The sequence below is a fragment of the Cebus imitator genome, unplaced genomic scaffold, assembly GCF_001604975.1.
Source record: "Cebus imitator isolate Cc_AM_T3 unplaced genomic scaffold, Cebus_imitator-1.0 Scaffold2, whole genome shotgun sequence".
In the NCBI taxonomy this organism is placed as follows: Eukaryota; Metazoa; Chordata; class Mammalia; order Primates; family Cebidae; genus Cebus; species Cebus imitator.
Genome location: NW_016107317.1, coordinates 4,334,921 through 4,359,404, shown reverse-complemented (window position 1 = coordinate 4,359,404; position 24,484 = coordinate 4,334,921). Strand labels below are relative to the sequence as shown.

Sequence of the window (24,484 nt, the reverse complement as noted above, 5' to 3'; positions counted from 1 at the left end):
GTTGACTGTAAATTCATGGACTTATTTCTGGGTTCTCTATTCTGTCCCATTGATCTCTGTCTGTTGTTATGCCAGAGTAAACATCTTAGACTTTGTGAGCTAAGGGGCAAAATCAAGTATGTCACGTAGGTACTTATAAAACAGGAGAGAAAACAAATTTCATATTTTTTAACTGATGAAATTCAAAAGATAACAATAATGATGAATTGCCCTTTTTTGTAGCAAAGATCTACTAATGATAATAATGAAATTTTTATTCAAGGGATTAACATTTTGCTTAATTGGAGTTCAAGGTTAGTGTCTCTAGCCATCAAACTGATTACAAATGTTCATTAGTAAAAACCATTGTTAGCTTGTGGACCATAGAAAAAGAGATGGCAGGTCAGATTTGGTCCACGGACCATAGTCGACTGACTTCTGGCATAGTATAAGTTCAGTCATTTCACCATTTTTCTTTCTTTACAAGCCCTAAGTTAAAGAATTGCCTCTGGAATGCAATTTTTTTCTATGGTTCTTATTGTACACCAAGCATCTAGCATAGTGCTGGGCACATATGAGGCCTTCAATAAATATGTCTTTAATGAAGAAGTGAATAAACATTTTCTTTTATTTGATGTGTAGAGATTCGGACTAGGTGGAACCTAATTAATTTACAGAGTCAAGATTCTGGGAACCCAGAATAATGATAAGACCAAGGAACCCTGTCTCATTTGCTTCTGAGCATTCTCTTTGTCCCACCATCAAGTACTAGTACAAGTTACTGGTCTATTCCAGTGATAGTTTGTTCAATGTCTGAAGAAGAATTAATAGAATAAAATTTTTTAATGGAGGTAATTCAATGCATTTATTAAATTTTTCTGAAAAGTTACAATCATTTCATTTTGGTGACATCATGTTGGTGATTCAGAGAAAATTAATTTAAAGATTATTATTGTGAGACATTAAACCCACAAAATGCTATTTAACTCAAATTGAGCTTGACCTCATTAATAGAGGCTATACGCTTTCTGGTATAATTATTTCCGCATCTTGATATTAATATTCTATCACTGGAGAAAGAGTAGATCAACACCTGCCTCCAGAGTAAATAGAATTTTTAGAGTCACAGGATTTTTCAAATGCAATATATTCATTTTAAATGTGAAGAAATGAATAGAGCGTAAGTAGGTGACTTGCCTGGGTGTCTCATGTGTGTCAGTGGTAAAACTATTATTAGAATAAATTCTAGGATCCAACTTCTAATGCTATTGTCATGAAAGATGAGCTACAAAGAAAAAGTAAATTATATTCCTTTAGCTATCAAGTCATAAATTGGGTAGCTCAAACAAGAACTTAGCACAGCCTTATTTTCATGATTAATACAACCCATAGAAGATAATATACAATTATTTCTGCAAATACTAACACAGAAATTTTATGTTTGGGCCAGCAATATTCTCTGGTCTACATTTAACATGCCAATAGTCAGAAACTGATTAAATTTGATGAAACACTTGGTTGGGAGCAGGGTGCATATTATAATTTCAAGAGACAGACTGGGCACAGTTTGGGAACCAACTTGGTTATAGAGGCGACAAGGCTGTCCAAATATTTGTTCCTTGTCCCATCTGTCTTCCTAAGGCAGCACGTTGCAAATGAGAGGGAGAAGGCCAAGTTCACAAACCTTTATTGCATTGTTTACTTAGTTTGTAACTATTGGTCTCATATTGAGTATAACACAGATTACCACTAATCTGATAAAATTATGACACGTTAGAATAAATGCTGTTTTAATTGCATAATGTCATAACGTTTATATAGTGCTCTTATGTGTGTCTGAATTGAAACTCATAGTAGGATCACAAAGTGGACAAGTGTAATAGATTGATTGTATAAATGGCCTAAATCTTCACCACTCTGTGCATCCATGCCCCTGTGCTATGTGACTTTACAGTTCATGTCCCTGAGGAGGTTGAGACTATTTCCCAGCCCTTTAATTCTGAGGCCAGCTCTGTGACTTTCTTTGGGCCAAGGGCATGTTGGTGGACTGTGACGCATGCAGACTCTTGAAAGGAGGCTTACATAGTTCCATTTCCTCTCTCGCTCCTATGCCATGATAACACAGTCAAGCTGACCTACAGGAGTAAGAATGAGAAAACTTTCTGTAAAAGACCAGAGAGTAAATATTTTTGGTTTTGTGAGCTGTGTGGTCTCCACTGCAACAATTCAACTACACCACTCTGCCATTGTGACACAAAAGCAGTTACAGGAAACATAAAAATAAATAAGTACTGCTGTGTTCCAATAAAGTATTATTTATAAAAACAGCCCCTGGGCTGGATTTGGCCCACAGTGCGTAGTTTGCTGAGCCCTGTACTAGAGGATAACACACATGGGATAGAGTTGCGTTGCCCGAATCATCCTAGTTTAGATCTTTCTGAATCAGCCTAGTTTCACCCAATTTCCAGATTCCTTAGAGAACCCAGGCACACATCCAGCAGGACTGCCTGGCTAACCTGTAACTTACAGCAGACACATGAGCAAACCCGAACAAGATCAGCTCAACCCTGCAGAATCACTAACAAAGCCACTGAGTCATAGGATGATTTACCATGCAAAGCTATTGTGGCTATTAATACAGTAGGTAAAGTATTAATTTTGCTACTTTAGAATTAAGGATGGGGCACAAAGCCTCAGTCATTATCTCAGGCAGCCAGAAAGCCTCAAGACTCAGATACAGGTGTTTTTCAAATCCAGTATCTAGTCACGATACCACACTGCTTCAATCCTTCACTATTCTCTTTATTTTGGGTGGTTTTGCTTCTAAAAAGATATAAGTACAGATATGTATGACTTGGGCTAAAAGACTAAGAACTTTAGGCAGCTTCTAACGTTACACGGATGTCCCCCTTAGTTTGGGGTCATTAAAAATTATGTCTGGCTTAAAGTTTGGATTATTTGGATTATTTTCTTGAAGTTACTAATACAGATCTCTTCGTGGTGTATCAGAGTCTACATTGTCCTGGTTCATATTTTCCAAAACTTCAGTAAAAGGAAATAACGTAAATGGTCTACTCTTGCACACAGCTCCTATCTCTCCATTTTACGGCTCACATTTTATGCAGGGCTGTCAGGCTTTCTGAATTAAATGTGACTTAGGGCCTACGCTTGCTGACTGAGGAGGCTCATAGGTCCTATAGCTCATCCACAATCTTGCACATGAGCTGTCAAGTATGAGAGATTGGTGCCAAATTCAACCCAACACAGCCCCTTCCCAGTAGTCTGCCTTCGACAACTCCTCCTTGTCAAATCCAACAGTTTACCTAGAATATATAGTGAATAAAGTACCCTGAAAGGTATGCATGTAGAGGTGCTGCTTTGGCTGATGGCAGGAACACCTATCAGCTTCCCACAGGGCTGACATTTCAGGCTGGCAGTGGGGAGATGATCATAGGATTTTTGTGCTGCTGTTTCTAAATGGATTGTAAAGACTCCCAAGGCAGATTGCCTTGCTTCTTACCATCTGCCTCCACGAAGAATCAGTGTGATGCAACTATGCAACTCAGAAACTACTTTTTTGTTTGTTTCTTTATTTATAAAGTAGAGTCCTCAGGTGAATGGTTTACAGAACCCATCAGAATTCCCTAGCACTAGGTCTTACTGCATTAAAATTTAATAATTTGGGTGTCAGAAACTCCATGCCCTTCTCCTCACTGCCTAGCAAAACATCTGGCCTTAGAGTCATTGAATGTTACATTGGGAAAGTAGCAGTCAGCAGTGCTTACGGGCTTTGAGAGGTCTCCCTAGTAACTCGGGATCAGAGCTTGTGCAATTATCTTTTGATGGTTAACCTCCTAGCTAAATACAGAATAGATACGCCAAGTCACTTCCTGATTGGTAACATCCAAGAAGTAGCCTCTTTGTGTTTTAATATAGTGAAAGGGAGACTGTATCAGTCAGAGGACTGATTGGATAGCCCAGGAAACAGGAAAAACATATACAAAGATAAGCATTGACTATACCTATCCAAGCACCCACAGCGGTGAGGGTCCTGTGTCATCAGACTTGGCCTTGCCAGTCCCAGTTGCACACTCATTCCAAGTGTAAAGATGAATTGGATGTGGGGTGCTGTGGTCAACAGACTGTGAGGTTTTTAGTTTCATGCAAGAGATTATCTCCACCTTGAAATGAATAATGGATGTGTCAGATTATCTTAGCCTTATCCCATTTAATATTTGATTCCTATAACTCTCTTTGGTTTAAACCCACGCCCATCAAACATGCTGTTTTGCCACACACAACACACGGCACTGTGCAGAACACTGGGACGCAGAGTGACGCTGGGATCTTTAGCAGGGATGCCGTAAGGAGAACCAACAGCAGCTTCTCTTATGACTTAGCTTCCAGGGCAGCTTGACCACAGCAGGAGAATGGACTAATCTCTGGAATTTGGACAACCAGGCCATGGGACAGTTACAAGTCTGTTTCCATGCATTTCCTGCCATTCTCATTTACACTTTGGTCTCACTTATATTTAGGTTCTTCTGAATCTGCCTCTCTGGGCCTAAGAGCTCCTATGCCCTGAAAGAGGCAGTTTCCCACCTATTAAGAAGATTCTACGTCATGTAGTATTACAGAAAAATATATAGTTTTGTCCAATATAATACAGATGCAATATCTATATAAATATACATTTGCCTTTACTACAGTAATTCTGGTAAAACCCACCTCTCTCCAATTTCATTTGAAAGTCACTGAACCCTGCCCCCAAAACTCCCATCACTGCCCTAGACGATGCCCCTATAAGAGGTACAGACAAATATCTTCCAGTTTCAGTGGACCTTGATAACTTGTGATAGGGTTGGCTTAGAATAGGTGGGGACAGAACGAGGCCTGAATGAAGGGAGATGGTGGTATTTGAAGAAGTAACAGGGCTGGATGTGGTGGCTCATGCCTGTAATCCCAGGACTTTGGGAGGCCAAGGCGGGCAGATAATGAGGTCAGGAGTTCGAGAGGTCAATATGGTGAAATCCCATCTGTACTAAGAAATACAAAAATCAGCCGGGCTTGGTGGCGCATGCCTGTAGTCCCAGCTACTCAGGAGGCTGAGGCAGAATCGCTTGAACGCGGGAGGCAGAGGTTGCAGTGAGCTGAGATCACACCACTGCACTCCAGCCTGGGTGGCAGAGTAAGATTCTGTCTCACAAAAAAAAAAAAAAAAAAGAAACAATGTTACCTAATTACTAAGGATCCATAAAGGTTACTACTGGTAATAGTTGTGTGTGTGTGTGTGCATGTGTGTGTACACAGCTATGCAATACAGATACAAAGATAAATAAGCCACAATTTTTGTTTTCAAATTAAGTAGCAGAAACATGAAAACAAACCCCTCCAATTGCTCATAGGTAACAGTTTTAAGGCAAGTTGTATAATTTCACTTGAGTCCCTGAGTCCTATCATAAGTTAAAATCACTTAGCACACAGACTTCACTGTAGAGCCAACTCTGTCTTGTGGTCAGGTGGGGAATCCTTGATGCAGGAGAGGCTAGACCAGTAAATATCCTTCCCCTTCATCCACCCCCCTTCATAAAAGCAGTTTCACTAATAAATCCCCCAGTACCTAAGGCTTCTCTTCTAAGTAAAAGTATAGTTGGAAAACTATTCTAAATGATTTTTACAACTTATACTTACATTTAGAAGCCGAACTGGGTAATTCTTAGAGTTTGTCATTTTTCCTTAAGCATGTTCTGTTCATATACATAGTTCCTATACCTCTGAGAATATAAAATTTAAATGTCCTTTTCCCCTAAAAAATGTCTACTAATGAATATCAAATATTAGTTGCTAAATGGATAACCGCTACAATAACCACAATCCACTCTGCTTCTACTCAGAGAAGCATTACCAAATGAGAAGAAAATTTGAGAAAACAATGAAAGAAGTGATAATGGTTCAACAAAGATCTGACCCAAAACTAGGAGGAGCTCAGTTATCTGAATCTTTATGATTGACAGATTACTGAAATAATTTACACATGGGAAATGCTTAATGGCTTAGAATATACTTTTTTCAAGGGCTTCACATACAGAAAAGTATATGACGTTCAAAAAATCTTATAAAGTTTGAGGAAACTGCAGATCAGACAGGGTGAGTTAGCTGTCCAAATCCAGAGAGCAGGGGTGTGTGTGTGTGTGTGTGTGTGTGTGTGTGTGTGTGTGTGTTTATGCATGCAGAGTCAACTCATGGGTTTTGGACTTTTCCCTCTTGGGTTCATGGATTTTTCTATTAATTACACCACAAAGAGTTCCTAAAGCCAAGATCCACAGTATGCAAAGCTGCTTTTAACATTAGAAAAAAGAAGTAAAAAGAAGCTTGTATGGAATTCTACCCAGTCAATTGTCTAATAGGTTTTGTTTATGGACTTGAGTTGCTCAGACTGTGAAACCTAAAACATAACACAGTGACTTTTCTCTTGAGTGGCAAATCTAAATGAACAACTCACAAATGCCATTAAAAGTACTGTTTAAGAAATATATTTAAAATTAAAATGAATCAAAAGATAGGAAAATCAAAAATTAATATAAATTACATGGATAGCATATATAAGGAAAATATTGATATTTTAAGAGCTCACCCTTTATTATCAAGACTGAAGTATACATTCCATTGAAGACCAAAAAAAATCTAAATTTGTGTGATTTATGTGTTACATATTTATATGTAGAAACCAAACAACATATCTGGGTGCTAAATCTATTAAGTGAAAGTTTGTAGGGATAATCGTAGGCTCAAGTTATCACCCCACATATGATTATAAAAATAAAAGGAGACTTTTAAAATAGACAGATTTGGTTGACATTACCTTACTAAATTGATCAAACAGAGCAAACTGATATCATATGCCTATTGATGTATTACAATGTGAAGAACATACCACCAAAAAAGTTTAATCTGAATCTAAGAATGAGAAAGTCTTAAATGAAACAAATCCAGATTAAGGGTCATTCTATAAAACAATTTGTCTACACCCTTCAAAAAAAGTCAAGGTTATAAAAAAGAAAAAGAAAGTGAAAGAAGTCTCTCATTTAAGTGAAAACTAAATAGAAATGATAACAGAAGGCAATGTCTGGTCTTTGATTCCTGGATCAAAAATAAAGCAGTTATGAAGGCAATTATGGGGGAAATTGGAATAATTAGAATAGGGACTATATATATTAAATATTATATTATGCTAAATGTCTTGGGTGTAATAATAGTGTTATAGTTATTTGGAGATTATCTTTTTCATAGGAAAAACATGCTGAAGTATTAAGGAGTGATGTGTCATGATATCTGCTACTTACTCTCAGATGTTTCCAAGAAAAAGAAAACAGAGAGAGGGAAAGCAAATACATAAAATGTTAATGACTGGTGAGTCTAAGCGAAGGGCATAGTAAAATTTGTACTATTTTTCAGCTTTTCCCTAGGTTTGGAACTTTTGAAAACAAAATGTTAGGAAAAATAAAAACAAACAAAGTCATTCTCTAAATTTTTTATTTCATATTTCCGTTTCAGCAGTATTGAAATGTTTCTCATACATGCAATTATTTTATAGATTCAAAAGTGCAGTGTTGAGTGAATGTCACAAATCATAACGTGATTAAAATTTATAAGAAAAGACAAAAGACATAAGAATTATTATGTTAAATTTCTAATCCAAATGTAAATCAAGAGTACAGGATACTAGCAATGCTAATATTCAAAATGGATTTACCCCAGTTCATAATTCCTCTGCTTCTCTCTTACCTAAAACCTAAGGAAATATTCATTATAAATTGGAAGTAGAGAATTCTTAAGAAACCAACTGGATGATGAGTTATATGAATCTCTTTACAGGTACAATCTACTTTTCAGCAACCTGTAAGCCATGGAAAGAGTAACTGCATATCCAACAAGAAAGCCCAAAGCTCTGTTTGGCTGGGGAAGGGGCATCAAATACGCAATGGTATGGTAGATCCGTGCTCCGACAAAGAGTCTGAAGTGCAGGATGGCTATGGAGGGGTCAGGACCACTCAGGGAATACAGAAGGCCAATTCCAAGAAATGGAACAATATTTTCAAGGTCATTCAGGTGGGCTCTGTAAAAAAAGATGGATATTAAAAACACTAATTTCAAATTAGGAGGTATGTATTCTTTTTTCCCTCTCCTCTAAAAACTACATCTGAGTACTAATGAATCCTTAAATTTCAAAGTAAGCTTTTTTTCTCTCAAATGGCCTTGCTTCCTTACCCACTTGACTTTTATTTAGAATGTCTCATTATTTTTGTTTCTTTTTATTCTTAGCGTATCTTTAAATATCACAGAAGGCATTTTGTAGTTCCTAGAATATCAAAACAATATCTATCTAATAGAACTCATTTCACTTTTGTAAATACAAAATACTTTTTTCTTATGAGGTTCATAACAATTAGCAATTCAAGACTCTTTTTATAAAAATTCTTTTTCCCAAAGGAAGAAAATCCTTTTGGTGTTGATTTTTCTGAAGACTCCTCCTTCGCTTCTGCTACCCTACCAAATGATTATTGAGAGAATCCCTGCCAACCTAAACGACTAGGTTGCCAATAATTAATTTACCAATTTAATATGAAGAATCTCATGTTCTTACATCTAATATCAGAACACATAACTAGCCTTTGAAATACAATAAAATTTTGGCTAACCTATCTTCCAAATGCCAAAGAAATTAGGAATGATGGTGCAAAAGTACAAAGGGCACACAAAATGTGGGATAGGTGAAAGAGAGAGAGAGAATTTCCTAAATGTTTTCTTTATAACAGAGCTAGAGGAAAACAAAAAGTATGTTTTAGCCACAGTTTTGCTCCAACTATGGCGTCTTGGGTTTCTCTGGCTAAGACCACATACAGAACACATCTACTATTGACTTGACATTTTCACTAGTGCTGCTGTTGCTGCCACTGTTGTTTTTAGAGGTGGGGTCTTGCTCTGTTGCTCAGGCTGAAGGGTAGTGGCACAGCCAGAATTCACTGTGGCCTCAAACTCCTGGGTTTCAGCCTCATGAGTAGTGGAGATTACAGGCGTCAACACCATGCCTGGCTAATTTTTAAAATTTTCTTTTTAGAGGTGGGGTCTTGCTCTGTTGCCCAGGTTGGTCTTGAACACCTGGTCTCAAGCAGTCCTCCAACCTCAGCCTCCCAAAACACTGGAATTACAAGTGCAAGCCACCCTGACCAGCAACATTTTAAAAAATACTTAATTTTAAAATTTCATCTCCTTTAAGTCTACAGAATTAGAAATTGCTTTAGAATCTAGGCTAGAAATGGAGAGTTTGATAGCGTTTGTCAGCTATTGATATGTATTTCAAAATGAAAAAACATTTCTGTTTTATGTTACTCTCTTCTCTAGCATACACATATAATTATTACATATTGCCTGCTCAATGATCCCCACTCTGTTCCCTTCCTTTCCTTTCTCCTGTTTTCCCTAGATTATCTCTAAGTTTGCCTCACAAAGACGACAACTACATAGAGATACGAAGAACACAGCAGCAGCCTAGATAAGCAATGAGTTGAAAAGGCTTCAATAAAGAATGAAAGCAAAGAGAGAAAGCTGTGAGTGTTCTTGTGCCCTCTCTTTCATGGAGCAATACAAGCACTACCGAGGATGAGATGGGAAAGAAAAGACAGGAATACCGTTTTCTATCAAAGAAGGGCCCACTTTGTCAATTACACTGAGAGTATTTGTTTTGACACTGACTTCTGCAGCACCACTGAGACACCTTCACCTCCAATCTTAGGCATGTTAGTGTTCTCCTTCACAACATGCTAAAAAGACAGAAATTCTAAGGTTAAGGAAGAGACTATAAAGAGGAGACTCTCTGGAAAACAATGTCCACTTCTATCCCTGTGTTGAGCAGCTGACAGATGGAGTGCAATGTTAAAGCAGAGGAGAAAGTCAAGGACAATAAGAGGACCACGAGGGTAGAGGGAAGGAAGGTCAGGGGCAGGGGTTTCTTCACTTTTCTAGCTCCTGCATGTTTTTCTAGCCTCATTTCTATCCTATTTTTCCTTTTGAATTCTCTTACTCTTTCATCAGCCCTCAAAATTTCTCAAAGATAACACTCCTCATTATTTTAGCAAGGCTTGCTTTCCACAGACCCATATACTCTATACCAATGTATGCCATTTTCTGTACTTCTTTGAGACTCTGTTCCAGGCACACACCTCCCCAGCTCTCCCTGTGAGCACCTGCTGCAGTGCAATTATCACCCTTCCATCCTAACCCACCCCCTGCTCCAACGACAGACTCCTTCCTGGAGTGGCATCTTCCATAACGTTAGTGCCATTTATAGACAGCTGCCAAAATCTATCACCAGGTGGAAATCAGCCTTCCTGAGAGACCGCTTTCTACCTGCGTCTATTACCCTTCTCCCCCGTGATTACATTTGCCCGTTTTTCTTTCTCTTTGGACAGATGTTCCCTGGTACACATCTGCTCTGTGACAGACCTTCCCACCATCTCTGTGCCCTTGAGGCCACAGCCGTGCCTCCTTCCTCAGATCAGAATTGCTCGGATCCCAGCACCCACCTGACCTGGACTAGAGTTGCTACATGCACCTAGGGATTGTCAGGCTGTGAACAACCACAAAAGGAGCTGCTCAGAAGGCTTTTCCAGACTCCCTCATCTCAGCCAAAGCTCTTCACCCTCAGCACACAGTGGTGTGTTCACATTCTCATCAAGGTATCTTCCCAAATTGACAAGACTTCTCCTCTCCTCTTCCTCCTCCCAAATCCTAATATTCTTCAAGGTCTTCCTTTATGGAATATTCCATGGAACTAATGAAATGTGGCTTCATAACATTCTCCAATGATTACATGCACAGGGGTCTTATTTGGGGGGAACATTATAAAACGCTGAGGGTCAGGAACCCAGTCTTAAGGCTTTTTGATAGCATCCCAGTAGAATAAATGACAGTGATACATACACAATAATCTCTCCATATAGGTGTGTTCATACACTGGGGTCACAAGGGACATCATCCAGTTTAACCGCAGCCTATGTTCGTCTCCTGACAGAGTCCCCAGCAAGTGTCACTTAGACTTCACGAACACTCTCAGTGAAGGCGTATTCTCCACCTTTAAAGGGAATATATTCTAAATGTCTCTCCTCTCCCTAAATATGAAACTCAAGCCTTTATTTTGTCTTTCAAATGACTCCCTGTATCTCACCAGCTGGGCTGTTTGCCTTTCAACATTTTTTTTTATCTTTGTGTGTTGAATGTATATGGTCTTGAATGCTTCCTAGACAAGGTAGGATAGTATTAAATAAACAAATATGTAAAACGCTTTCTAACATCACTGGTTTCTGTCTGTCCAGAACTCAAATAATTGACTTTAAGCCATATATCTTGATATTTCAACACATATTCCTTTAAGTTTGTAATTAATTGTTCCATATGTGTATGTATTAATTTTCTGAATTATTGCACGCGGTAAAGCATACTTTTCACTTCATTTGTAGCCCCATTCTGTCCCTGCCATTTAAATACGCTAATCGTAACAGTTTTACAATTACTGAAGGAACTAGAGAGGTGGGGGAAAAAAAAGCCTAGCTTAAAAATGGAAAGAACTCTTTCAAAGAGAGATTTCTGGAAACTCTCTCTCTTTGAAAAGCATCTCCAAAAGTGTGTTATTAGGCACTTTTGCGATGAAACAAGTACGATCTCAAAAAGTATTATGTAACTGAAAACTCCACTGTTGGAGACGCTCTGCTCTTACTATGAGGAAAAGCCAGTGTCTCATCACCAGGGGGCGCTGTGCACACAGTCGCTGCACCTCCTCAAGGACACGGCACCTTTTCAGAACCAGGGTCAATTGTTCTCCCTAACATTTATTTTCAACCTGACTAGCTGATCAATTTAGATAATGTCGTTCTCCTCTAAAAGTACAATCCCCCATGGGCAGGGAGTAAGGGTGGAAGGTCAGAAAGAATAGTAGGGAGGAATCTCAAAAACCCCCCAAAAATATCTTTTGTTACGCTTTCACACATGAGATTTACTTGGATTTTCATTTCAATCTTACTAATGCTGCTGAGGGTCTAATTGCTTCTGATCACTTTCCAGTCCTGGGCAATTTTATAAATACAAGGTCATGACTAGCATCATGTATGTGGCTGCCTGCTCTAAAAAGGAAGCGCTAGAGGACCAGGCAAGGCTTTAAATGGTTTTGTGTCTCTTCAGTGGTTTTGAAAACTTCAATCTTCATTCACTTTTTTTCAGTTTATTATTTTTCATCTAACACATAACTTTTCCTTTGATATTGTTCTGCTATTGTTTGAAATTTCTACAGTGATTCCTTGTCCCGAAAGTACTTTATATCCATATTCCTCATACAACCCATTTTCAAGACTGGCCGATTTACTCAGCAGGACTGCTCAATTAACAGCTTTATAACTAAGTGAGACAGAAGGTGAAATTTTGTGCTAAGTACCTGCACAGACTTTTTCTTAGAAGAGAAACATTCTTGCTTGATGACTAGTTTGGGGGTAGAATTGTTTTGCATGAGTACGAAGGTACTTTTAATTTTAGTGCTGATAGGGTTGAAGAGTCTGTGGGGCAAGAGGAGAGCCTCTGAAATGGTGTAACACTGGATACTGCTTGACTAAAGGAGGTACAGGTATGGGGCATATTCCCCGGAGAGAGAATGCTGAAGGACATGGTCAGACAGAGTAATAACATACAGCTCGAAATGTTTGTGTTGCCACAGTGTAAACGTCTCTGCACCTCCACTTACTCAAGTCTATTTTTAGCCACTATTTTTTTGTGTGTGAAGGGAACTGATGAAAGGGCTGGATTAACATCCAGCATCACCAACTGCAGAATATGGAAACATGCATAGAAGCAGGAACCCAGATCCAGAGTTAACCTCGGGATGACATGCCGATAGGGAATCTGCAGAAATCTTGGGAGGGGCTTCAGACTTTCACAGAGGATCAAAAAAGGGGTAATGCAACCTAGGTGTCCATCAATATGAATTGGATAAAGATGGCCGGGCATGGTGGCTCATGCCTATAATCCCAGCACTTTGCGAGGACAAGGTGGGTGGATTACCTGAGGTCAGGAGTTCAAGACCAGCTTGGGCAACATGGAGAAGCCCTGTCTCTACTAAAAATACAAAAAATTAGCCAGGTGTGGTGGCACATGCTTGTGTCCCATCTACTCTGGAGGCTGAGGCAGGAGAATGGCTTGAACCCAGGAGGCAGAAGTTGCAGTGAGCTGAGATTGTGCCATTGCACTCCAGCCTGGGTGACAGAGCAAGACTCTGTCTTAAGAAAAAAATAGAATGAAATCATATCCTTTGCAGCAACATGGACACAGGTGTAGGCCCTTACCCTAAATGAATTAACACAGGAAAAGAAAAACAAATACCACATGTTCTCACCTACAAGTGGGAGCTAAACATTGGCTACATAAACACAGATAGCACAACATAGACTGGGGACTATTAGAGGGCGAAGAAAAGGGGAGACGAAGGTTGAAAAGCTAACGGGTACTATGCTCACTACTTGGGTGACGGGAAAAACAGTACCCCAATCAAATCTTGGCTTATTGCTTTTCATTGTTCATTGAATCCCCAATACATTAAAACATAACATCTAAAAAGAGATGGCAGTGGCGAGAGGGACAGAGAAAAAGAGGTTCCTATTTCTCCAGAGTGTCAACATTCTTATTTTGAATCTTATGCAAAAATACCTAATTCTTCAGCCTTTTACATGAGCTGGCAGTCTCACCTGTGGAGAAAGATGATAAAACCACAAGAATCTACTGTTCCCATTTTACTCCTCCCTGCCATTACTGTTGATACATCTCTATATAAAGCAATGTCATTAACCCCAAGAGAGTGTCGATAAAAGTACCGTATAGCAAAATTGCCAATATACGTGATTGCAGTGATAGTTGGAGACTTTCAGATGTCCAGTTTTCTGTAATTGTTAGGAGTAGGAAGAGGTCTGACTTTTTATCTGCATTCTCCAAGACCCTGAGACATCTTCACTGAACTCCTGGACCAAAATTATTTGACCAAGTAAGTAATTTCAAGAGACATTGGTTTACCTGCGTACACGTTCTACTCTGTCATCTGTTCGAAGATACTTCTTGGCGTTTTCTCCTTTGCCAAATGTTGCACAGTCTTCTGGGTTGGCAAAAACCTATTCCAAATACCAAGAAAATAAAAAACTTATTTCAAATACTGGCTGGGTGAGATGGCTTACACCTGTAATTCCAGCACTTTGGGAGGCTGAGGCAGAAGGATTGCTTCGGCCCAAGAACTCAAGACCAGCCTGGGTAACATAGGGAAACCCTGTCTCCACAGATTTTTTTTTTAAATAGCTGGGCATGGTGGTGTGTCACATGCCTGTGGTCCTAGCTACTCAGGAGGATCAGGTGGGAGGATCACTTGAGCCCAAGAATTTGAGGCTGCAGTGAGCTGTGATTGCACCACTACACTCTAGCCTGTCTTAAAAAAAAAAAAATGAAACAAACAAACAAATAACATGGGGATATTCTACCTAATAAGTTATCAGTGGAAGAAATATAGACATCCAGGTTGACCCATTTGGAGCGATAAATCAAACATAAGAGTAGAAGAAAGCATCTGTTGTTCAAACTGAATTTTTATTAACAATGCAAAGTTGTAAAAAGGAAAGCACAAATGAGAACTTGAACAAAAACCACCCAGTGCATAAGACTAGTGAAAAGGAATCAAATATGGGCAGACATAATTCTAAGTCATCATGGACTATCACTATGGTTCACTGGGACCTCTTTCACAGTAATGTTGACATACCTTCTCTCAAGTGTATTAACATTTCCAAGTGATTGGCTCAACTGAAATAAATACATTTACCAGCCAAAGGTTTTAGAGAACAGACAAGAAGTATAAAAGAGTAAGGGATGGGAAAGGTGTCTTACACTTTGTTAGAACATGTGTACCTCTTTTCTTTTTCTAAACTAGATAAAACTTTGGGCTGAAGACTACTGCATCATGAAATTTGAGAAGCTGAATTACATTCCTAGGAGTAACAAGTACACATTCATGTATTCCTTCCTGCAATTATTATCCTGTTTGAAATAATTTCCCCATCCCTTGAAACTTGAAATCTGCATTTAAAAAACATTTAAGCATGTGCCAGTATTTAATAATTTATGACAGAGAAAAAACACAAACTGCAAAATTCATCTTAAATTAAGCTTAAAAATCTTGTAAGTTTTCTATTTTTTCTTAATATGATATGAACATTTATTAGAGATGAAGATGTTGAGGAGAACTGATGTGCAGGTCTCGGAATATTTATTCCAGATAAAGTTCTTAAGGTCAGGCCTCTCTGTCTTGTTCATCATAGTGTTCCCCTAAATAAGTGCCTGGCACACACTGGATGTACAATAAATATATGTTGAATAAAAAAATAAATGGTGTATTTACAATGGAAAGAGCATGAGACTGGGTTTAATGCAATTTCAGTTTGAATCCCAGTTTCACCCTTTATTTGTATGTAACCTTGGGTAAGCTATTACTATGGACTGAATGTTTGTGGTCCCCCAAAATTTGTATGTTAAAGCCTAATCTTCAATGTGATAGTCTCTGGGACGTGAGGCCTTTGGAAGGTAATCAGGTCAGAGAGTGGAGCCCTCATGAATGGGATTCGGGTCCTCACAAGAAGAGGAAAGAGAGAGCTTGCTTCCTTCTCTCTCTCTCTCAATCTGCTCTGCCAATATGAGGATACTATGAGAAGATGGCCATTTGCAAGTCAGGGATGGGGCCCTCACTGAACACCAGATCTGCTGGTATCTTGATTTTGGACTTACCAAACTCCAGAACTGTGAGAAAAACGTTTGTTACTTAAGCCGCCCAGTTTATGGTATTTTGTAAGAGCAGCCGAAACGGACTCAGACAGCTACTTAACCTCTTTCAGTTCCCCTTCTAAATAAAATGGAAAGATGAATCCTCATTTCACCTGACAATGCTAACAATTGTGTAAAATGACTCCATGATCAAGCACACATAAAAAGCATTCTGGCTCCTGGCCCTCTACAAATTTGAATTCCCTTCTTCTTTTCTTATAAGACAGGGTCCATTTCCTTGGTGACATTCTGTTTCTAGAAGTCAGCGTGGATCTGGGGGGTAGACAGCCACTTTGTTGCCTGATACTTGCAACACATCAGTGCATGAGAGACTTAACCATGTGGGGATGTGCCCTCCATGAAAATGCAAATATCCTTCCATTATACCTCAAGATAGTTGGCCAGGCTCATGCCTGTAATCCCAGCACTTGAGGAGGCCGAGGTGGATGGATCACCTGAAGTCAGGAGTTCTAAACCAGCCTGGCCAACATGGCAAAACCCAATCTCTACTGAAAATACAAAAATTAGCTGGGTCTGGTGGTGTATGCCTATAATCTCAACTACTCGGGAGGCTGAGGCAAGAGAATTCCTTGAGCCAGGGAGGCGGAGGTTGCAGTGAGCCAAGACCCTGCCACTGCAGTCCAGCCTGGGTACGGGTAAGAGCGGGACTGTCTTGAGAAAAAAAAAAAGATACTAACAAGGAAACGCCTTAGGGAAGACTGGCCTCCGCATAAAATCAATGCTCTAGAGGACAAAACTCAGGACAGGTCCTAAAAGAGAAACAGATGATCTCGAGGACGAAGTTGCTGAACGGGCACAAGGACTACACTGGTGAAAATATTTTAACTTTGTGAAGGGAGCCTTGCTCTACCCCTTCCAGCAGGGATAAGCCCCACCTGAATACAGAATGTATGCTTCAGAATCTGTCTACCACTTTCTCCACATCTGCCCTTTTAAAAAAAATCATTCTGATAATACTGGGTAGAAATAGTATCCATGAAAGAAGTCAGAAGTACACAAAATTCAAATGATCATCCCAATCAGATGAGGATCTACCTTGAAAGTAAGAACTTTAATTCTCAGCCTTTTTTTTTTTTTTTTTCTTTTTTTTTTTTTTTTTTTTTGATCAAAATCATACCCTTGACCTGTACCAGAGCCGAAAATACCAGTTAACTGTAAAACAATTATTTTCTAAACCCTCTTTGGCAAAATTAATTCCAAAATGAAAGTTTCCTTGAAAACTTTGATATTCCGGAATATCTCATCTGCTTAGCAGAATGACGAAAGGTAAAAGCCATAATGAAAACACCATTTACTCGTTTCTAGGAGAAGGCGCTGTTGCATAAATATATCGGCTCCATCTGTGCCAAACGATTACATCCTTCACTTACAGCGTAAAATGGTGTGCTATTGCGCTTTACCAAAAATAAAAAAAAAGAAAACTAAGAAAACTCCTTTCCAGAATTTCAACTCTTAAAAGTAAGAAAATATTACCTCCAAATTTCTTACCTTTCTTGTCATTCTATAGAAGGCAGTTGCAGTGCTCATAAGCATCATTTTTGAAAGAATAATTGCCGCATAGGACGCAAAAGCCCTGAATGCTTCATTGTCCATTAGCTGAGTAAGGTCACCCATTGTTTCAATTTTGGTCTAGAATCTTAAAAAGATTTAAATAAGATAAGAAAAAGCAGACATAAGTACACAAAATAACTGGAAGATCATTTGATGTTCTTATATTGCAGCATTAACTATACTGTTCTTAAAAATATCTTGGACTATTTGCAGAATAAATGATTATTTAGTTATTAAAATGTCAAAGTAAATAGGGGCTGAGTGCAGTGGCTCAAGCCTATAATCCCAGCACTTTGGGAGGCCAAGGCAGGGGGATCACTTGAGGTCAGGAGTTCGAGATCAGTCTGACCAACAAGGTGAAACCCCATCTCTACTAAAAATACAAAGATTAGCCAGCCATGGTGGCATGTGCCTGTAATCCCAGCTACTCAGGAGACTGAGGCAGGGGAATTGCTTGAACTCAGGAGGCAGAGGTTGCAATGAGCCGAGATATTGCCACTGCACTCCAGCCTGGGCAATAGAGTGAGACTCCATCTCAAAAGAAAAAAAGTAAACATCATTATATTTTATCTAGTTTTATATTATTAAGCTTGAAGACATCAAACAAGTACTAATTTTAAAAAGGTGCAGTACAAGCAAAAATAAAGAGCTAAAATTCTCTAAACAAAGACTAAAATCACATACTTGCATTGAGATGGACTATATATAGGTTGAAATCAAAAGGCCAGAGGTCATAGACTGATCTCTCTGGAAACATCAAACTATGTACCTAGTAGCAACACTGATGTTTTATCAGGAAGGCCTAAGTTCTTAAGTATTCTTCTTTGGAGACCCAACTTACAACTTTTTGTCATTTTAGTAGTATTCAAAATCGTAGGCCACAGGACATGAATTCCAGTCCCACCATTTAGCTATTAACTTTGCTTGAGAGATTTAGTCTCTGAGACTAAATTTCTTCCTTCTTAAAATAGACATAGTAATAGTTTCTAACTTAATGGGTTGTTGTCTAATGTAATTGAGATAAGACATGAACCGGTCCAAGAAAATCCCTCAATAAAGTTTACGATGTCTTTATCATGATCATCGTCATGATCACTGGCATCATCAATTCCAAGACAGGCTAAAGAAAAGCAGGATAATGGAAACATCAAAAAACAGGAATTAAGGAATTCCATTTATGGTATGGAATTACTATTTATGGTTCATGGGTGTAATAGGAAAGGAGAATTAGTTTTACATGATCCTCAGGTCATTTCACATTCTGAAGTTACACCAGATAAAAGCTGTTCAGTAGAGGAATGTAGCTGTCTACACTTGGAGCTGGGAGCATAGTTGGGAATGTGCTGAAGAGGAAAGCTAAGACACACTGGTGATACTGAAGTCAAAACAGGTAGGAATTTAGGGTAAAGCTTAAAATGTAAATTTCCAGTCCTCTGACAGTTATTCTTGTAACCTCCTCTTGTTCTTTTATCAGTCCTACTACCTACTTCTATCTCTTCCCCAGAAACACATATCTTTTCTCAGACCCAAGCTTAGATGCTATTTATCCTGCTTAGCATGTAGTACTACCTCTTCTAGATGATGACTGCTCCCGCTTTTAAAGCTCAACCCTGGCATGTGTCCTTATTAGCCTGACATCTATCAGCTCCAATCTTTCTATCCATCTTCCCTGTAATCTACACATTTATATGTATCACTATTGGTCATATAGCTGTCTCTGCATTGCTGCTGAATGTGATAAAAACCACATACATATATATTTAGCTTTATTACAGTTTGCTATGTGTCCAACTATGCTATGTACTAATTCCATCACCTTTGTTAATCTATTACAATTGTCATAGCTATATCCATTTCACAAAAGAAGAAAAGGGGAATTACAGATGTGAACCTGCCAAGCTGGGACATGAACATCCCTGACACTCACCACACTATACTCCCTCTTTCCAGAGACTTGCTTAATTCTGCTCTCGACTCTTTAATTCCGCTTAATTCTAATTCGACTGACATGAAGTGAATGTCTACTCTGTGGCTGGTACAACTAGACACTCCTTATGTCTGTCATCTTCTTTCTTCTTCCAATTATGTTGTGAGGTAGGTATTATCATTCCCATTTTGCAGATACAGAAATCAAAGCTACCTAAGTAACCCCTATTTTTGTTTTCTTAGACTAAAAATGTACAGCTTGGATTTAAGCAAACAGAAACTACATGTGCAAGGTTTTTTTTAAAAAAAGTCCCCTATGATAGCAAATTAATCCATATGCACAAGTCTCTGGTCTAGAAAGCACAGTATGTTAGGTTAGCTCTCAGTGCAAGATAATACTTTTGTAACATTTAATGTGTGTGCTTTTGTTCTAGTATTGAAGGAGTGGAAGTCATGAACAAACTGCACTGAGTGTAGGTAAGTTAATTAGCTTAATAAAGGATCCCTAAATCCCAGGCCTCTATACAGAGATCTGAAGAAATTCAGCAAGCATGTGAAGTTTTTTTTAAAATTATGGTAAGTTCATTAAGTCGAAAGTTGCTACTTAATGATAATTTTAAAACTAAAACCTTAGGCCTCTACTAATGTTTCCAGAATGAAATTTATTTAGTGATGGAACAAAAAAAGTCCAGAGAACTCTTTTTTCCCCTCAGTGAAAATCAGTGTTGAAAGAGCAGAGAAAAAATGGCAGCCTCCCAGGACTGCTGGTGGGAAAGTACACAAAGAAGTCAGTGGTTGGGGAAAAGGGCAACGGGAGGCCTTTTCTTTAAAAATGAACAACACACAGTGCACTTCACACAGAGTTTCTCAATCACAATGTGGCTTAACTCCTCATGTCTGTGGTTTTGGGAGACAGGCCAGCAGGGAGCCTCTGACACACACCCAATGATGGGTCAATGGGTCACGTCTCCTCTCCACTTCACAGGTACTCGAGTGTCAGGTAATGAGCAGTAAAGGTAAGAACATTAAGAAATAGTAGTCTTTTACAGTACGGATTAAGGCAATGCTGGTGTAAACCTTTTCTTCCCTCAAAACTGATTTATCAATAAATTGCCATGAGTCTGCTGCACAAAACTGGAACCATTATCATGGTTGGCTCTGCAGTCAAAACAAAATGACTGAAAGCCTTTTACCAGGAAAGCTTGCCAGGAGGGAGAAGAGTGGTCCAGTATCATAATAAATAACAGGGTGAAAGGTTAGGTGGTTTGAGTATTCAAGAAATGAAGGAGAAATAATCTAAGAAAAGTAACAAGTGAGAAACACGAATTTGGTTACAAATTATAGGAAATATTTACAATGATGAATCATATCTGCACAGTGGTTTGTTTGCTCATTATATTCTCCATTCATTGGCCAGCATGGTAATGAATACCTCGATCCAACAATATTCTGAATATCTCTCCTGCCACAGACCAGAGCTCTGTCCTCTAATGTGGAGGTGACTTCCTCATAAGAGGACACAAGGTAGAGTGTCAAGTATTCAAAACTCTGGAACTAGATTAGCATTTGGGTGGATCTTGACCCTGCCACTTCATAACTGTGACTTAACGTCTCTGGGATCTCTTCACCGTAGCTATTAAACGAGATGGATAAGAACTCCTATTTCACCGGATTTTTGTGAGAATAAAATTAACTGAATAAAGTTAGAAACCCGTTAAATGCTGCGTAAGTGTTTGGTAAATAAAAAAGCTCCGACTTTGGCGCTGTTCTAGACACTGAGGGCTTTAGAATTTTTCCAAAAGCGTTTGCATATTTTATCTCTCATGACCTGAAAAACTCCAAGGTAGTCAGAGCAAATAATATTTTTTTCTACCTTTAGTGTATAAGGAAATTGAGTCCCAGAAAGGTAGTGAGTAACATAACCCAAAGTCACAGTGGAGAGGCCGAGACAGCAACTTGGTTTTCTCACGTGTGTAACGTGTGGGATCCCCACCGCCAAGGTTGAGTTCTCTACAGCCCTGGTCTTCTGGAGGCCGTTCCTTGTCAAATCCGATTCCTGTTTTGTTCACCGCTAAAACCCCTGTACTATTTATCAGAGAAGAATCTTCACTTCTCAGTTGAGGAACATCCTTTCCCTTTATAGGCTTTTGGCCAAAATGAGCAAAGTTCTCTTCTCAGGATGAGGTGGCCGGTCTTTCTATGCCAGTATTGCAAAACACATGAAAAATCTGGAAACACATCCCCAGGACCATGACTCTGCAATTTTGTACCTTCTGAAACTAACAAACACTACACATGAGATAAAGAAAAAACACAATTTGGTGGCCATGGTAATCTGGAACTCTAGATTAATTCTAGCATGTCCTGAAGGCACTGTGGTGGCTGCGGACTCAGCCCCCTATGTGGTCTCATGCAAAGTGGGGTTCAGAGCCCAGGGACTACGGTGAAATGCTGGTGCCTCTTGGGGGAGTAGTGGGGTATGGCCTTCCTCAGGAAACTGTGCTGACCTCCTTTTCCAATCTCAGGGATTATTAAACACCACTCTAACACAAACCCTTAGAAAAATTTTACTTGTGACTGGGTGCGGTGGCTCACGTCTGTAATCCCAGCACTTTGGGAGGCCGAGGCGGGCAGATCATAAAGTCAAGAGATCGAGACCATCCTGGCCAACACGGTGAAACCTGTCTCTCCTAAAATAGAAAAATTAGCTGGGCGTGGTGGCACGCACCTGTGGTCCCAGCTACTCGGGAGAGAATTGCTTGAACCCAGGAGGTGGAGGTTGCAGTGAGCCGAGATTGCGCCACTGCACTCCAGCCTGTTGCCTGGCGACAGAGCAAGACTCCATCTCAAAAAAAANAAAAAAACAAAAAAAAAAGAAATGAAAAGAAAAAAATTTGACTTATCTGCCACAGAGAGTCATATTCAAATTTGGACTGATTTGCATTTTTTTGTAAATGACCAAAGATAATCAGCATACACAGTCCTCTTATTTTGGAAACAGGAGAGGACAACAAAGGCCAGTGCTACCCTAATGCCAAGGAGAGATATGCAAAAGGTGGGTCTGGGCTGGGATTCACAGGAGGTTGGGACCGCAAGAAAACGGGGCTTTGATGATTGCTAGCTGGAAGCCTGGGTGCCGTACACCAAAGTTTGCTAGGCACCCACTCAGCACTCACTCAGAAAGAAAGCAGGGAAAGGAAATAGGAAAAAATAAACGTGGAGCTCAGACTGCCACATTTCAAGAGAAGCAGAGAAACTAGAAAATTTACATGCACTCCTCTGTCTGCTGTCCCAGGCCAGCTAGGCAATAACTGAGACCTTAATTCCCCCCAAAAGAGCTCCCTTCTCCTTTTCTCCTTCCACATGGCTTCCTCCTCCAGATTGGGGGTGGGGCACAGGTGGGAACTCTCCCAAGTGGTTCACCCTTAGCTCCCATGTCACTGGCTATAATATCACACAATAATATCATAATCTAACCCACATGCTCTTGTAGCAATAGCTAACATTATTATTAGTATTGTTGTTTAGTATTACTTTAAAAACTTGCTGATATTTCTCCTATCAAAGTGAACCCGGAGGAGCAAATCCTGTCTTGCTATAGGCATAAAGGCCATTACGCCCATGAAATCTGAGATACCGCAGGCTTTTGCACTCTTGGGGAGAACAGAAGTCGCCTAAACTACAGGCATTTCCTCCATTACTACAACTTGCACGTGCCTGTTCCTCCTTCCCCAAAGTGCAAGGGGCCCTTTCAAAGAGGAGGCTACTTTGGCTTGAAAAGAAAAAGTTGGGAAATCATCACTCCAGCATGAAAAGACTTTCTGGTTTTATCCTTGGAGTTTGAGAAACGGGAAAACTTACCCACACGGGGACAGAAACACAATTCCCTTTCAAAAGCGATCGATTGAAACGCTAACGTTCAGCTGCTAAGTGGAGCCAAGGACTTTCGGGCTGGCAGAGACCCCCCGCGTCCTCCACCTCCCACCCGCCCCGGCCCCCCCCGCCCGCCGCCCCCTTCTCCCCTCCCGGTACGCACGGAGAGGCCGAGGAGGAGGAAGCCTGTCCCGCCGCCGGGTCGCGCGCGCACTGCGGGGACTGTCACCGCGCGGGCCGGACGCAGGCACCGCCCCTCTCCGGCTAATCTATTAATTAGCCCTCCCACTCTTAAAGCCCGATCCCAACCTCCCCAAACCCCTCCTCTAAATCACCCGAGTTCCCGCCCAGGGTAACCGTCGCCTGCTGATTCCCTTCGAGCCCTTCTATTCGGCGCCTTTGGAAGCACTGGTTCCCGAAATGCCAATTCCCCCTAAGAGCGGGATCCCTTTGTCTAGGAACTCTGAATCCTCCAACATTTCAGAATTGGCAAGGGGAAGGAAAGGGAAGGCGGTTAGCTTTTAGTTACCTGAAAACGGTGAAAAAGATCACGCTGAATTTTGAAAGTACTTTTAAAAAACTTTGTAGAAAGTTAAAGTCTCCAGGGTAAAACTAATTAGCAGGCACTGACAAAATTACCTTCCGTTAGGCTTCCCCTCCCCTGCGCTGGTGGCGAGGCCTCCTCAAAAGGCTGACCGTGGCGGAATGTAACCTTCAGTGGAGATCACTTAATGGTGTTCCAAATTCATGACACCAGACAACTTGCTTTGTCACGATGTCCCCTCCCGTTCAGGGTCCAGAATGACCCTGGAGGCAATTGTGCTGGATCCGTTCGTTACACAATCAGCTTAGTGTGTTTTTTCACAGGGAGGTTTAGAGGAATGCTTTGGGAAGCCGTAGATACTTACTCTACCGTCTAGATTAGGGATATTTCCAAGCTTCCTAGTCTCCACAATTCCCACAATATTTATGGATCTACCTTGCATGAGTTTGTTAAGGTTATGTTTTCAATCTCTATTATTTCTCTCCTACTGCTATATCTGACATGCATCACCTGTTGCGATGTCTACTTCCTTTCTTTGCTCTTAATTTACTCCTTTAGGCTTTAAGGGCTATCCCTACGACTAACTTTCTAGGATTTGATGGACAAGTTCATGTTCTATTAAAGAAGAAAATAACTACCAGCTTGCTCTGGGAACAGAAATTAATCTAAGGAAGGTCTGAGAATGATTTCTATATA

General features: G+C 39.9%; 1 protein-coding gene across 1 annotated transcript; it reads right to left on the bottom strand.

The window, feature by feature from the left end:
• Positions 1-7,495: 7,495 nt before the first annotated feature.
• On the bottom strand, positions 7,496-23,495 carry MGST1 (microsomal glutathione S-transferase 1). The gene is made up of 4 exons (XM_017528764.2): positions 23,408-23,495; positions 17,383-17,530; positions 14,086-14,180; positions 7,496-8,095 (listed from the first exon to the last, which is right to left on the bottom strand). The coding sequence occupies exons 2-4, from the start codon at positions 17,506-17,508 to the stop codon at positions 7,849-7,851; spliced, it is 468 nt and encodes a 155-aa protein (XP_017384253.1). The 5' UTR covers positions 17,509-17,530; positions 23,408-23,495; the 3' UTR covers positions 7,496-7,848.
• Positions 23,496-24,484: the final 989 nt, after the last annotated feature.